Source organism: Nomascus leucogenys, chromosome 10 (genome assembly GCF_006542625.1).
Source record: "Nomascus leucogenys isolate Asia chromosome 10, Asia_NLE_v1, whole genome shotgun sequence".
NCBI lineage: Eukaryota > Metazoa > Chordata > Mammalia > Primates > Hylobatidae > Nomascus > Nomascus leucogenys.
Genome location: NC_044390.1, coordinates 2,752,395 through 2,769,176, shown reverse-complemented (window position 1 = coordinate 2,769,176; position 16,782 = coordinate 2,752,395). Strand labels below are relative to the sequence as shown.

The 16,782-nt window shown below is 45.1% G+C and overlaps 1 protein-coding gene across 2 annotated transcripts in view; it reads right to left on the bottom strand.

Annotated features, from left to right (window-relative positions):
• Positions 1-9,341: 9,341 nt before the first annotated feature.
• The window catches only part of NLRP13 (NLR family pyrin domain containing 13), a 41,364-nt gene continuing 33,923 nt past the window's right edge, over positions 9,342-16,782 (bottom strand). Inside the window, exons 10-12 of one of the 2 annotated variants that reach the window (XM_030821800.1) lie at positions 16,247-16,417; positions 13,458-13,585; positions 9,342-9,771 (exon numbers count right to left, since the gene is read on the bottom strand). In XM_030821800.1, coding sequence (XP_030677660.1) covers positions 9,746-9,771; positions 13,458-13,585; positions 16,247-16,417 — 325 coding nt within the window. In that variant the 3' untranslated portion in view covers positions 9,342-9,745. Of the gene's footprint in view, positions 9,772-13,410; positions 13,586-16,246; positions 16,418-16,782 lie in introns of those variants that run through there. The other variant, XM_030821799.1, reaches the window with a different exon arrangement.

Below are 16,782 nucleotides of genomic sequence, written 5' to 3'. Positions count from 1 at the left end.
AGAGACGGGGTTTCTCCATGTTGGTCAGGCTGGTTTTGAACTCCCGACCTCAGATGATCCACCTGCCTCTGCCTTTTACAGTGGTGGGATTACAGGCATGAGCCACTGCACCCAGCCACTCTTTATATATTATTTAGCTCTCACATACAAGTAGGAACATGCATTATTTGACTTAGTTTCTGAGTTATCTCACTTAAGATCATGGCTTGAGTTCCATCCATGTTGCTGCAAAAGACATGATTTTATTTTTATGGCTGGATAGGATTCCACTGTCTATAAATCATGTTTTCTTGATCCACTCATCTGCTGGTGGACACTTACATTGATCCCATGACTTTGCTATTGTGGAGAGTGCTCCAGTAAACACATGGATGCAGGTATCTTTTTAGTATGATTTCTCTTGCTTTGGGTAGAACTCGGTAGTGAGGTTGCCGGACAAAATGGTAGCTCTACGTTTAGTTCTTTGGGAAACCTCCATACTGCCTGGAAAATCTTGAAACGGTGTTTGCTACTGATGGAATGACTGGAATAGGAGTGCAGGTTGAAGAAACTGTGGCCCCATCCCTGTGTTGACCTGGAAAGATGCTGGCCGCACTGAAAGCACTAGAAAGGCTGGTCTGACTTGGGCACTCTTCTTTCTGCCAGTCCTACTAGGATTCCAGGTTGGGCTCCTGATCTGTTCTTGCCTGATGAAAGCACCTTTTGGTACATAATAGTGGTATATATTTTGGGGTTCACGTGAATGTTTGGGTAATTTCCATGGCATTGCTAATATTACCTCTCCTCATGGTCTTTGCATCTCATATTCTTCCCCAGACTCCCCTCTGGCTCTCCTTTCCTCACTGGGCCTCGACTTCTGAGGCTACCCTGTCTCCCCTCCCTTTGAATAAAGATCTCTTGGGGTTGGGAGCTGAAAGGAGATTTTAGGAATGGGGGTATTTCATGTCTGAACTTTTTTTTTTGAGACAGAGTCTCGCTCTGTCACCCAGGCTATATTGCAGTGGCATGATCTTAGCTCACTGCAACCTCTACCTCCCGGGTTGAAGCGATTCTCCTGCCTCAGTCTCCCAAGTAGCTGGTATTACAGGCGCGTGCCACCACACGTGGCTAATTTTACTATTTTTAGTAGAGATGGGGTTTCACCATGTTGGTCAGGCTGGTTTAGAACTCCTGACCTCGTGATCTGCCCACCTTGGCCTCCCAGAGTGCTGGGATTACAGGCATGAGCCACTGTGCCCGGCCTCACTTCTGAACTTCTATGCCGCTGATTTCGGAGTGAAGATTGAGAAAATCAGCAACCTGAATGTCCATCAATGGATGAATGAATAAACAAAATGTGGCATATACATAAAATGAAATACTGAGTCTTCAAAAGGAAGGACATTCTGATATATGACACAACATAGATGAACCTTGAGGATATTATGCTAAATGAAATAAGCCAGTCACAAAAGAACAAATACCATATATTCTTCTTCTATGAGGTACTTACAGTAGCCAAATTCATAGATGCAAAAAGTAAAATGGTGGTTACCAGAGGCCAGGGGAAGGAGGAGAAAATGGAGTTATTTAATGAGTACAGAGTTTGTTTTGCAAGATGGAAAAGTTCTGGAGATGGATGGTGGTGATGGTTGTACAATGTGAGTGTGCTCAAGGCCACAGGGATGTATACTTTAAATGGGTTAAAATGGCAAAATTTTGTCATGCATGTTTTACCACAATAAAAAGAAAGTGGGGAGGCTGGGTGCAGTGGCTCATGCCTGTATTTCCAGCACTTTGGGAGGCCGAGGCAGGTGGATCACCTGAGGTCGGGAGTTTGAGACCAGCCTGACCAACATGGAAAAACCCTGTCTCTATTAAAAACACAAAAACTTAGCCGGGCGTGGTGGTGCATTCCTGGAATCCCAGCTACTTGGGAGGCTGAGGCAGGAGAATTGCTTGAACCTGGGAGGCAGAGGTTGCAGTGGGCAGAGATCATGCCATTGCACTCCAGCCTGGGCAACAAGAGCGAAACTCCATCTCAAAAAAAAAAAAAAAAGTGTGGAAAGAAAAATAACAAACAGGAAAATCTGGGAAGTCATTTAGTCTGTCATCTGTAAAATGGTGATGATTAAGGACTTCCTACCTGGGTGCAATAGACATGATAAAATATAAAAGCAGCTTGAGGAACCAAAGAACCAATTCTCCAACTACTTTAATTCAGCTACCTTAATTATGTTCATGAGATGTCCATTTCCACCCCCAGCAGGAACATTAACATTTTTCTCCTAACAGTTTTCCCTCCACTAAAAGTAGAGGTCAGTAGAAAAGAGGGAGAAGGAAGTGCTGATAGAGAACAGGTACTGAGCTGCCCAGCACGGCAGCTTATGCCTGTAATCCCAGCACTTTGGGAGGCCAAGTCAGGAGGATCACTTGAGCCCAGGAGTTAGATACCAGCTTGGGCAACATATTGAGACCCTACCTCTACTATATATATATATATTTTTTTTTTTTTTTAATTATTTGGGCATGGTTACTCATGCCTGTGGTCCCAGCTACTCAGGAGGCTGGGGAAGGAAGATCACTTGATCCTGGGAGGTTGAGGCTGCAGTGAGCTGCGATCACACCACTACACTCTAGTCTGGGTGACAGAGCAAGGCACTGTGAAGAACTTTTTTTTTTTTTAAATCACAAAAAAAGAGATACTGAGCTATAAAAAGTCTAAGTTACAAGTAAAGAATCTTAATGACAGAATTGAAGGAGATTATTCACTTAAGAGCAATTAACGCATTGACAGGTGCTTACCACAAGCTGAATATTTTATATGTGTTGTTTCAATTCTTGCAAAATCTGAGGTTGATGCTATATAAGACCCTCCTTGTAATGGGAAAATTGGCTTAAAGGGTCCAAGTAACTGCTTCCAAGCTAAGAAGCTGTCACTCCGGCTGCCTTCACCCTGGGAATCCTTTTCCACCCAAGTCCCTCCATTATCCCTGGAATTCCATCTCTGTCTCTTCTTCAGTCCAAGAATCTCCTGGGCTGTTTCAGCACTCTACCACCTCTGTCTCTTATAACCTGAGCTGTGCACCAGGCTTGACTCACCTCAGCCACACATTAGTCCTGGGCACATCTAGCCAAGCTTTTAAGATTGCATGGTAGGCCGGGTGCAGTGGCTCACACCTGTAATCCCAGCACTTTGGGAGGCTGAGGCGGGTGGATCATGAGGTCAGGAGTTCAAGACCAACCTGGCCAACACGGTGAAACCCTGTCTCTACTAAAAATATAAAAATTAGCCGGACGCAGTGGCACACACCTGTAGTCCCAGCTACTGAGGAGGCTGAGTCAGGAGAATCGCTGGAACCCAGGAGGTGGAGGTTGCAGTGAGCTGAGACCGCACCATTGCACTCCAGCCTGGGCAACAGAGCGAGACTGTCTAAAAAAATTGCAAGGTGGTAGGTGAGTGTCAAAAAAGACAGCAAGCAGGGTGGGTAAAAGAAGGAGAGGGAGGAAAGGTGAATGAAGCTGGAGACACAAATAATCCATCTACCTTCCTCATAAGTATAGGCTTGAAGTTAGACAATTGGTCACAAGCTAATTGGTCTGTCTTGGTTCACCGGCTTCATAATTTGGAGGCAGCCTAGAAGAAAGTTGAGCAGTCAAGGTACACTGGAATCCCTTCTATCTCATCTCTTCTCTTTTCCTGAATCACAAATTACCCCTTCCAGAACCCCTCCAAGACCTATTATGGACCCCCCAAGTCCTACAAAGTAACATTGGCCTGACTGTACAGTGGCTTTGAAATCATCTCTCTACTCTAAAAAAAATGTTGCTTTAAGATACTTTGATGTAATTGAATTCTAGGACAAACTTAGAAATTGTAGAATTACAAAAAATTGCTAAAAATTTAGTAACTGAGTAGACTAAATATGATTGACTTGAATATTGATCAATAAATTGAAAATTTAGTAATTGAGAATTTGTGGATCAAGCATCAAACAGAGGACATCCCTGTGTTTTTGTTTGTTTTTTGAGATGAAGTCTCACTCTGTCACCAGGCTGGAGTGCAGTGGCGTGATCTCAGCTCACTGCAACCTCCGCCTCCCGGATTCAAGCAGTTCTCCTGCCTCAGCCTCCTGAGTAGCTGGGACTACAGGTGCCCGCCACCATGCCCAGCTTATTTTTGTATTTTTAGTAGAGACTGGGTTTCACCATGTTGGCCAGGATGGTCTCGATCTCTTGACCTTGTGATCTGCCCGCCTTGGCCTCCCAGAGTGCTGGGATTACAGGCGTGAGCCACCATGCCAGGCCATCCCTGGTTGTTTGTTTGTTGTTGTTGTTGTTTTTTCCTGAGAGTCTCGCTCTGTCACCAGGCTGGAGTACAGTGGCATGATCTCTGCTCACTGCAACCTCCACCTCCCGGGTTCAAGCAATTCCCCTGACTCAGCCTCCTGAGTAAGTGGGACTACAGGCGTGCACCACCACACCTGGCTAATTTTTTTGTATTTTAGTAGAGACGGGGTTTCACCATGTTGGCCAGGATGGTCTCAATCTCCTGACCTCGTGATCTGCCTGCCCCGGCCTTGCAAAGTGCTGGGATTACAGGTGTGAGCCACTGTGCCCATCCCAGCCCATCCCATCCCTGTTATTTTTAAAGAAACAATGGAGAAATCTTGGGATAGTCTTTATTTATCTTGTCAGATTATCAGAAATAACATGGCTGGCCAGCTGTAGTGGCTCACGCCTGTAATCCCAGCACTTTGGAGGCCAAGGCTGGAGGATTGGTTGAGCTCAGGAGTTTGAGACCAGCCTGGGCAACATGGCAAAACCCCATCTCTACTAAAAACATTACATGGTAGCACATACCTGTAGTCCCAGCTACTCGGGAGGCTGAAGTGGCAGGATCCCTTGAGCCTAGGAGGCAGAGGTTGCAGTGAGCCGAGATGGTGCCACCGCACTCCAGCCTGGGTGACAGAATGAGGACCTGTCTCAAAATAAAATATGGCCCATTTTAATAGCTGGTAACTGAATATGAATCAATGAGATGAAGATTAAGGCAATTAACCTTTGATTTTATTTTTAACCTTTATTGCCCTGACAATATTTTCTAAATTAGTTCACATACGTCTCCCACTCTTTCTATCCCAGATTTCATCTACAAAGGGCAGTAAAGATATAGAAAAAGGAAGAGAATGAAGTATTTGTTTCAAGGACTCTGGGTTTTACTATGTCTAATAGTGAGAACATGGATGGATAGAAGGATTATAGCCTTCAACTTATTGAAAGATCCCATCAGGTGTTGTAAAGTGGGTCAGATCTTAAAATAGAAAAGTTGGATTTATAGGCCAGTTTGACTTACTATCTCTCTAATCTGTTGTAAAGTATTTTCTTTTGGTATCTTTGCTTTTAAATCAGTAAAGTAAGGCTATCCTATCTTACAGGGCTTTGATGGGGATTTAGACCCTCTAGAAAGGTGTTTTATAAGCTGTGAAATGCTAAATGGATCTCCAGCTATTCTGTAAGACTGCTTCTGATAGCGTCTGCGTATTGAATAATAAAATAGTACAAGAAAGACTCTTGGTGTTAGAGTGGGGGAGAGAAAATTGCAATTTAATAAGATCTTATTCTTCATAGAGATTTCCATCTGTGACACATCGATTTCACATATCCTGTGCAGGATACAGTTTTATATTTTCAGGTGAGTGAAGTACATTTTAGAAATGTTACTTAGCCACAGAGCTCACCAAGGCAGAAGTGAAAGCCAAAATTGGGTCTAATTTAATTACAAATTGTTTCTGCCCTCATCGTTTTGAAGATGAGGTAATTAGGTCCAGAGAGGGGAAGTGACTGAACTAAAAGTAACAACATAAGGAATTATCCTGGGGTGTAAAGACAGAGTCTGTGGCCAGAGGCAGACCATATTTCTGTGCAAGTGGGTAGGACAGAGTTGTGGTTAGTTCATGGAGGAAGGACGGAAGACCACATTGTTGGCATCTAACAACCAAAATGATTAAGAAAAATTTTATTTTGGCTGGGCGCAGTGGCTCACACCTGTAATCCCAGCACTTTGGGAGGCCAAGGTGGGCGGATCAGAAGGTCAAGAGATCGAGACTATCCTGGCCAACATGGTGAAGCCCCATCTCTACTAAAAAAAATACAAAAATTGGCTGGGCATGGTGGTGCGTGTCTGTAATCCCAGCTACTCGGGAGGCTGAGGCAGGAGAATCGCTTGAACCCGGGAGGTGGAGGTTGCAGTGAGCCAAGATTGCACCACTGCACTCCAGCCTGGCAGTAGAGCGAGACTGTGTCTCAAAAAAGAAAACAAAACTATTTCAGATGGATAAAATAAGTGAAAGGGAGGTGGTCCTTACGATGGTTTTGTATTAACCTGAATATTATGATTCCTGTAGACAGGGTCCCATTCTACATCTGCAGAATAGAGAAGGAAGACTTACTTTACAGAGAAAATTTATTTCAAGTCTCCTTGAGCAGCAGTCTTAAGGCTCAACCCATAGCATCCAATCCTTTGTGTATTAGAGGGTTTGCCTCTCTTGTCCTGCAGCTAACTCAGGTTGACACTTTCTATGTCTCAGAGCCTTTATTTTTGTCTTATCAGGGTACAGATGCTGGTAGATGTGGCAGTGGGTACTTGTGGAAGATCCTGATTCTTATTTCTTCAAGAAATATGTAAAATCAACTGAGCATGAAAATGGAGAACTGTGAGGACAACGGAAGTTGAGTAGAATGGGTTGAACCAGTAGGTTACAGTATCGTGTGCAACAGTATCATGACCAACGGTAAGAAAACTCTTAGGATTAGCCATAAATTTAAGCAGGGTTGAGCATCCTTCTTCAGCATGTTCAGCTATCTGGATACAAGTGTGGAATATGTAGAACGTTGGAAAAAGGTTTGTGGTTTTAAGTGCATAGGACAAAGTGAGAGGGGCAGGCAGAGCATGGAAGATGTTGACTAGACAAATTTGAGGGGCCGTTTGGAGTACTGTCAGCTAAATAGATAAACTCTAAGTGGGGTGAAGTATAGTGAAAAGGCAGCTGTCTTCAGGAACTGAGAAGGGTTTGGGATTTTATTCTACTTATGAGCCAAAAAGCTAGCCTGTTCCTGTTTCATGGAAGCTAGCAGAAGATATGAGACTCCTGGCCCAGAAACAAATAACTTTATGATCCATGACAAAAGCATGAGTCAGTATTTCTTGTTGCTTTTAATCAGTTCCTCATACTTCCCAAGTCTCACAAGTTTGCGTGCTATAAAGGGTCCATGATGGATGACTGTACCTTCTGTAGACTGGATTAAGAGAAGCACGCTGAGCTTAGGGAATCTGCCGATTTTCCGTAACCAGAACGAGCCTGCTTTTTGTTTGGGGTAGAAAGTTACCTTATCCCTCAAGTTTGCTCAGTGCAAACAACCTGGCAAAAGTCCTTGGCAAAAAAAAAAAATTAAAACAAAATTTAAGTCAGGTTCCGACATTTTTTGCATACCCATAAAGAATGTACAGGGGTATTTAGGGCCCATGATAAATAGCCTCTTGCTATAGTATATCAGTTATCAATGGAATCTACAGATTAAACTCTGGTTAGAAAGACAGTAAGTCAGGAAGATATGAGGTGGTGGTTGGAAGAGGCAAATACTAATTAAAAGTGAAACTACTAGGCCAGGCACGGTGGCTCACGCCTATAAACCCAGCAGTTTGGGAAGCCGAGGCGGATAGATCACGAGGTCAACAGATCGAGACCATTTTGGCCAACATGGCGAAACCCCATCTCTACTAAAAATACAAAAAGTAGCCGGGTGTGGTGGCGCATGCCTGTAGTCCCAGCTACTCTGGAAGCTGAGGCAGGAGAACTGCTTGAACCCAGGAGGTGGAGGTTGCAGTGAGCCGAGATCACACCACTGCACTCCAGCCTGGGTGACAGAGTGAGACTCCATCTCAAAAAAAAAAAACAACGAAATAATTGCAGTCATGAGTAATAAGAATTTCTGGGGTTTGAGCATGAAAGAGGCTTAGATACAGCAGAAGATACTGTCATTGAAGATGCAGTCACGCAGGGACGTCCAATCTTTTGGTTTCCCTGGGCCACTTTGGCAGAATTGTCTTGGGCCACACACTAATGATGGCTGATGAGCTAAAAAAACAAAAAAAGTCCATGCATACGAAAGTTTATGAATTTGTGTTGGGACCTCATTAAAAGTGGATCCAGGCCGTGGGTTGGACAAGCATGGAGATTAACATTAGGTGTAAGGAATACAGGTTGAACATCCCAAATCCAAAAATCCAGAATATAAAATGTTCCTTTTGAACACTGAGATGATGCTTATAGGAAATGTTTACTGGAGCATTTCAGAATTCAGCATTTTAGATTTTGTGTATCCAGCCAGTAAGTACAATGCAAATATTCCAAAATCTGAAAAAATGCAAAGTCCATGCATTTCAGATAAGGGATACTCAACTTGTACCACTGGAGGGGCTGACGGGGGGCCAGGAGCTAAAGTCTTTTAACTGAAGTCTAATTTGGCAGTCCAGAAGTGGCTTCGAAGAACAAAGGGTCTAAATCTAAAGACACGAGGATAGAGGCTGAGAGGGAGACAGAGGGGTGAAGAGAACGGTCGCAGAGCAGAAGGTGAGGAAGAGACCACCCACCCGATTAACCACTAGGCTCCCTAGACAAGACAGCCACACCCGAAAGTGGTGTAAGAGAAGCAATGTCCTCAGAGGAGATGCAGGTTTCAGAGAGAGGGAGATAAAAGGGACCGTTTCAACCTATTCTCTAAATATAGGTTTGCTGGTTTCCAAAGAGCACAGTGAGGTTTCGGGTGAAGAAAGGCAGGAGATGGAATAAACTCAGAAAAGTACATTGTAATGAAGAGTGGGAGATAGGAATCAATCCAGGCCAGATGTGGTGGCTCACGCCTGTAATCCCAACACTTTGGGAGGCCGAGGCAGGTGGATCACTTGAGGCCAGGAGTTCAAAACCAGCCTGGGAAACATGGTAATACCCCATGTCTACTAAAAATACAAAAATTAGCCAGGCCTGGTGGTACATGCCTGTAATCCCAGCTACTTGGGAGGCTGAGGCAGAAGAATCACTTCAACTCGAGAGGTGGAAGTTGCAGTGAGCTGAGATGGTGCCACTACACTCCAGCCTGGGTGACAGAGTGAGACCCTGTCTCAAAAAATCAATGCAGAGTCTAATACTTCTTGGGGGAATCAATATAAGTGAAGATAAAGGCATATGAGGAGTTCTGGATGTCTATGTGGTTTAATCACAGTATAATAATTATGGAATTATAAACACATCGATCCCACTTCTGAATCCATGAGAAATGAGGCTTTGGGCTTTCCTGAGATATTTTTATATTCTTTGCTTTATTGAATTCTCTCAACACCTCCAAGAATTAAAAACACTACACCAAGGAGGACATAGAAAAGACTGAAGGCACAGCCAACTTATGATCTTGGGACCAGACACAGTATTAGACTAGGATTCCGGACCTGGGCGTGTAGTGGGCTGCCTCCAACAACCGTGACAAAGCCTCCCGCAGGGAACAGCTCATTTGTCCCCACAAATGGTGACATCGGAGCGACACACAGGCCAGGACGTCCTGGTGGCTTTCTCCCAAGATCCATGGTCAAGCCATGTGGCATCCAATCCGTGGGATCACCACCACCACTTGTCTTCAAAGTCATTAAAATCCCAAGCACACTTGAGTTTCAGACACAGCTCCTCCTGTGAGGTCTGTATCTCCTCTCTCACTACATTATGCAAGTCTTTCTGAAGCCTGCAAAATAAGAAGTACTGCAGTTAAGAAGCAGTGAAGAAGTTTAGAGTAATTTTTTTTTTAATTTTTAAGGTTCAGGGGAACATGTACAGGTTTGTTACATGGGTCTATTGTGTGACATGAAGTTTGGTGGGTGAAGGATCCCATCACCCAGGTAGTGAGTATAGCACCTGAAAGTAGTTTAACCCTTGCCTCCTTCCCACTTCTCCTCCCTCTAGTAGTCCCCAGTGTCTGTTGTCAACAAATATATGTGTATATATGTATATATACACACATACACACACATATACATATTTTTTGAGACGGAGTGTCACTTTGTCACCCAGGCTGGAGTGCAATGGCATGATCTCAGCTCACTGCACCCTCCACCTCCTGGGCTGAAGCGATTCTCCTGCCTTAGCCTCCTGAATAGCTGGGATTACAGGCGCACACCACCATGCCCAGCTAATTTTTGTATTTTTAGTAGAGATGGGGTTTCACCATGTCGGCCAGGCTGGTCTCGAACTCCTGACCTCAGGTGATCTGCCCACCTCGGCCTCCCAAAGTGCTGGAATTAGAGGCGTGAGCCACCATGCCTGGCCTACTGTCACCATCTTTAAATCCACATATACTGATTGTTTAGCTCCAACTTGTGAGAACATGTGGTATGTGGTTTTCTGTTCCTGCATTAGTTCACTTAGGCTAGTGGCCCCCAGCTGCATCCATGTTGCCACAAAAGACATGGTTTCATTCCTTTTTAGGGCAGTGTAGTACTCCATGGTGTATATGGACCACATGCATGTGTGTGTTCCTCACAGCACAGTTCACAATAGCATTGACATGGAACCAACCTAGGTGCTCGTCAGCAGTGGACTGGATGGAAGCAGTGAAGTACAGGCAGGGTGCAGTGTAAAGTGGCAAACTGACATAAAGCAAAATAAAGGTTGAGGCAAAAGTAGTTGCCATTTTTGCCATTAAAAGTAATGGCGGCCAGCCACGGTGGCTCACACCTGTAATCCCAGCACTTTGGGAGGCTGAGGCAGGTGAATTACCTGAGGTCGGGAGTTCTAGACCAGCCTGACCAACATGGAGAAACCCCGTCTCTACTAAAAATACAAAGTTAGCCGGGCGTGGTGGCATGTGCCTGTAATCCCGGCTGCTCAGGAAGCTGAGGCAAGAGAATACTGCATTAAAAGTAATAGCAAACACAATTACTTTGGCACCAACCTACAGAAAGACTAACAAATGAAGGGTAACTTTTGTTTACCCTTTGACTGGGACCTCCCACCACCCTAGCCTTACCCACAGAGGTCAGGGAGAAGATTTGATGGCACAGGAACCCCTTTCCATAGAGAAAAGGCACAACCACAAAGGTAGCGGATGAGAAAACCATGGCGCAGATGACACAAGGGACCTTGTGGGCAGGCCAGGGTAACTCAGGCCATTGTCACTTTGTATGAATAAATCTAAGAACTTCTCATTAATCTGCATCTAGCAACTTTGAAAAATAAAATCTGAGCATTCTACAAGAGGCGGCGAGGGTCTGGGCACCCAGTCAGAAGCCCCTTCTGCACACATGCATGATAGACAGCAGAGAAGCTTCATCTTTAACGGTTGCTGTCCCAGACCCTTTTTAAAACGCACCACTGAGGTGTGACATTGGCAACATCAAATCTTAAATCTAAAGGTGCAGATTGTGACTCACTTCCTAAAGTAGGCAAGGTTCCTTGGCATCTGGGATGATTTCTGCTGAAATGCACCTGGTAACAACTGTTAACTCTTTACCTTTCTCCATGCCTCAACTTTTTTTTTTTTTTTTTTTTGGAGACAGGGTCTTGCTCTGTTACCCAGGCTGGAGTGCATGATGATAGCTCACTGCAGCCTCGAACTCCTGGGTTCAAGCAATCCTCCCACCTGTCTCCCAAGTTGCTGGGACCACAGGTGTGTGCCACCATGCCAAGCTAATTTTTTAAAATTTTTGTAGAGACAGGATCTCCCTATGTTGCCCATGCTGGTCTTGAACTCCTGGCCTCAAGTGATCCTCCTGCCTTGGCCTCTCGAAGTGCTGGGATTATAGGCATGAGCAACTGCAGCCAACCTGCTTACCTTTCTGATTTCCTCCCAGAATACTGAATGGGGTGGAGAGTGTTCTAATTAAATGCTCTTCTCTCAGTGCCTCAACGGGGCAACATAAAGCTTGGTGCAACCTCAGGGCCTTTGCACATGCTACTGTGAAACATCCTTTGTACATTCCACCCTTCATCTCTAGTCACCTCTCATGTTCCCTTCCTGATATAGGGACTCCTCCTTCCAGCCTCCTTGGGACTCAGGATCAATGGTACCACCTCAGGCAAGCCCGTTGCTATTCTGGCCACCCTCCTGTCTTATCTCAACCCAGAGTTTCTTTCACAGCATTCATGACAACAGAGATTGCTTTTATGTCTCGGACCTGTCGTCTCCTGGAGGAGAACTCAAGACTCACGAGGACAAGCTCATGTGCATTTGTTTCCCCGCTGTCTACCATGCCATGGTGCTTGGCCCAGAGTCAGTATTGAAAAAGAAGCCATAAGTTAATGGCTATGGAGTGACATGTAGAGTAGGTACAAGAATGATAAACACTAGCGGGCTCTCAAAATACCCAGAAGTCTCCAGGACTGCACCATCCAGGTAGTCATTAGCCACAAGTGGCTGTTAAGATTTAATTAGTAGGTTGATGCAAAAGTAATTGCCGTTTTTGCCATTAAAAGTGATGGCAAAAACCATTACTTTAAAACCACTGCATTAAAAGTAATAGCAAACACCATAATTACATTGCACCATCCTAATAAAACTAAAAATTTAAATTTATATTAAAGGCTGCTAGCCAGGAGCCATGAGGTCAGGAGTTCAAGACCAGCCTGGCCAACATGGTGAAACCCTGTCTCTACTAAAAATACAACAACAACAAAAAATTAGCCAAGCATGATGGCATGCACCTGTAGTCCCAGCTACTGGGGAGGCTGAGGCAGGAGAATTGCTTGAACCAAGAGGAGGAGGTTATAGTGAGCTGAGATCGTATCACTGCACGGCAGCCTGGGTGACAGAGCGAGACTCCATCTCAAAAAAAAAAAAAAAAAACAATCTGGGCACGGTGGCTCACACCTGTAATCCCAGCACTTGGGAGGCCAAGGCAGGTAGATCACCTGAGGTCAGGAGTTCAAGAGCAGCCTGGCCAACATGGCAAAACCCTGTCTCTACAAAAATACAAAAATTAGCTGGGCATGGTGGTGGGCACCTGTAGCCCCAGCTACTCGGGAGGCTGAGGCAGGAAAATTGCTTAAATCCGGGAGGTGGAGGTTGCAGTGAATCAAGATGACACCACTGCACTCTAGCCTGGATGACAGAGTGAGACACTGTCTCAAAAAAAGAAAGAAAAAAAAAAACTAATTCAGTTCCCAGTCACACTAACCATATTTCAAGTGCCCAATGATGAGATGCCGCTAGTGGCTACGCGGCAGGTGCACAGCACAGATGGAGATCACTCCCACCCTCACTGGAGGTTCCATTGGCCAACACTGCCCGAGGAAGCAGAGTGCAATGGAAACCTGATGCAAGCTCTAGAAGCCTAGTCAATCTAGCCTTGTCCCTGTAGGTTCTTCCCCGTGGAAAAGTCAGCGAGGATTACCCGAGTTTCTGCAGCCTGCATGTCGACTTTCTCAAAGCCTTACAGAGCATCTTGACACCATCAGGATCCAATTCATTGCCTAGAAGGTTCAGATTGACCAGGCTCTTTCTGCTGCTGAGAACAGAGAAGAGATGCTGGCAGCAAGCAGTCGTCAGACTGCATTTCGCCAACCTAGGGGCGGGCAGGAAGAAAGCACAACAGATAGTCCTCTGAGACTGGGAAGTTAGAAAAGAGATAACACATCTACAGGAAAAAGCTATTACTAAAGCAGACTGCTTAAGGGTGGAGCACTTGGCCGGGCGAGGTGGCTCATGCCTGTAATCCCAGCACTTTGGGAGGCCGAGGTGGGCGGATCACGAGGTCAAGAGATGGGGACTATCCTGGGCAACATGGTGAAACCCTGTCTCTATTAAAATACAAAAATTAGCCAGGCGTGTTGGCATGCATCTGTAGTTCCAGCTACTCGGGAGGCTGAGGCAGGAGAATTGCTTGAACCCGGGAGGCGGAGGTTGCAGTGAGCTGAGATCGCCCCACTGCACTCCAGCCTGGCAACAGCAAGATTCTGTCTCCAAAAAAAAACAAACAAAAAAACGGACTGGGCGCGGTGGCTCACACCTGTAATCCCAGCACTTTGGGAGGCTGAGGTGGGTGGATCACAAGGTCAGGAGTTCAACACCAGCCTGGACAAGATGGTGAAACCCTGTCTCTACTACAAAAAAATACAAAAATTAGCCAGGCGTGATGGTAGGCGTCTGTAATCCCAGCTGCTCGGGAGGCTGAGGCAGAGAATTGCTTGAGCCCGTGGGGTGGAAGTTGCAGTGAGCCGAGATTGTGGCACTGCACTCCAGCCTGGACTTCATCTCACAAAAAAAAAAAAAAAAAAAAAAAAAAAGTGGAGTACTTACTCCATGCCAGGCACCTTTTAAATACTGACACGTAACTCATCTAACCCATCTATCAATCTTATCAAAGGTAGATACTATTTTACACTGTATTCGATGGAGGAGGAAACAAAAATTTAACCTGCCAGAATGTGAAACAAACCATTTTAGCATACAACAGATATGAGTTTATTAGATCTTTGAAAGAACTGAAATAGCACTATTATTCCTTCATTACACTTTTTTCCATCTTATTTCTAAATTCAACAATACAAAATTTGAACATATGGTTGGCTAGCTACTAGAAACACAAAGACAAAAGTGAGAAAGTACATTAGATCAGTTTAACACATCAGAGATCTCCACCTGAGTTCATAAATAACTATTACACGCTGGCCAGGCGCAGTGGCTCCTGTCAGTAATCCCAACATTTTGGGAGACTGAGGCAGGCAGATCACTTGAGCTTAGGAGTTTGAGAACAGCCTGGGCAACATGGTGAAACCTCATCTCTATAATAAATACAAAAAAATAGGTGGGTGTGGTAGCGTGCATCTGTTGTCCCAGCTATTCAGGAGGCTGAGGTGGAAGGATTGCTTGAGCCCAGGAGGCAGAGGTTGCACTGAGCTGAGATCGCACCACTGCACTCCAGCCTGGGTGACAGAGTGAGACCCCATCAAAACAAACCATAAAGCCCTTCTTTTAGAAAGAAAAAAGAATGAGTCTCTCTCTTAAGAAAATAGTTCGGTAAGTTGCTTCATTAACTGATTTTTTTGAAGATGAACTTGATTCAGAATGCATTTATGCCAAACTATCTTAAATTTGGCACTGCAGATAACCTTAACCTATTCATTCTTTCAGGCCTATGAGAGAACAAGTCTAGTTTATGTTTAAACCAATAATTTAATTTGTGGTGTCTATACAGATTTAACAATCTCTGAATAGAGGTTTGAGGTGGCTGGTAAACCCCAACAATGCTGGAGGTGGTTTACACTTTGAGTCAGTTCATTTGATACTAACAAATCCTAACAAACATCTTTTCTGAAAACATCACTGAGCTATCGTATTAACGAACCCTGGAACCATTCCCTACATGAGAAATTGCTATCATTTAAGCCACATGTAGCAAAAAATCCTGCATTTCAGAGCAACTCATCTTAGTCTGCTGAGTACACGTTGCATGATGGTTAACAACAGTGAAGTGGAGATTCACAGTGCAGAGAGCAGGCTGTATCCGCACCCCCTCCTCCACTCCAGCATCTGGCACCCACCATGGGCAGATTGGGAGAAACAATATTTACAATGTACCAAGGATGGTGGTAACAAGAGTAAAACACTTCTCTAAACGTGAAAAACTTCAAGCTTATCATCTAGCAGGAGAGTTTTTGTTTGTTTTGTTTTGTTTTGTTTGAGATGGAGTTTTGCTCTTGTCTCCCAGGCTGGAGTGCAATGGCATGATCTCAGCTCACTGCAACCTCTACTTCCCGGGTTCAAGCGATTCTCCTGCCTCAGCCTCCTGAGTAGCTGGGATTACAGGTGCCCACCTATACACCCAGCTAATTTTTGTATTTTTAGTAGAGACGGGGTTTCCCCATGTTGGCCAGGCTGGTCTTGAACTCCTAACCTCAGGTGATCCACCAGCCTCGACCTCCCCAAATGCTGGGATTACAGGTATGAGCCACTGTTCCCACCTAATTTTTATATTTTTAGTAGAGACAGGGTTTCCCCATGTTGGCCAGGCTGCTCTTGAACTCCTGACCTCAGGTGATCCACCCACCTTGGCCTCCCAAAGTGCTGGGATTACAGGCATGAGCCACCGCGGGCGGCCGAGATTTCTTAGAGGAGGACTTACCTCCTTTGCCTCACTTTCTAACCCCTGATGGGATCTGATCATTCTATCTCCCCACCCGCAAAAGTAGAGAAGGGAGACTCTGCGAGAACAGCATCAACTCACCCAAGTGTGTGCAACGCACGAGGTGAAGGTTTCAGAGCCTCACACAGTAGCTTCACTCCATCATCCTTCAGATCATTTTCTCCCAAATCCAAGATTTTCACATTATGATTATGCCTCAGGGCATTAGCCAGCTCTCGACAGCCCTCTCTTGTGAAAGAACAACCTGACAAACTGCAAAATAAAAACATACAAAAGAGGGGAAAGTAATTGCGTCCCAAAGCTGTACTGTGTTTACACCTGCCCATCTCACTTCCAAGGAAAGGAGACACCCTGAAGCCAGAGTTCTGTCCCAAGCCTTGAATGAGGAAGGTGTGAGTCAGCAGGGCCGAGATACCTCCAGGTGCTCTATTTACCTGAGATAGAAAGAAAGCCGAGGGCACAGCAGCACAGCCCTCTCCCTCCCACGCCCCCCGCAGGTGCATGAGCGTGAAGGGCCTCTCTGTGGTGTTTACCCCCCCAGCACCCAGAGCTGGCTTGGTTATCACAGCGCACAATTCTCAGCCTTCGAGCTCAACAGTTGAGCTGAAGATACCAGG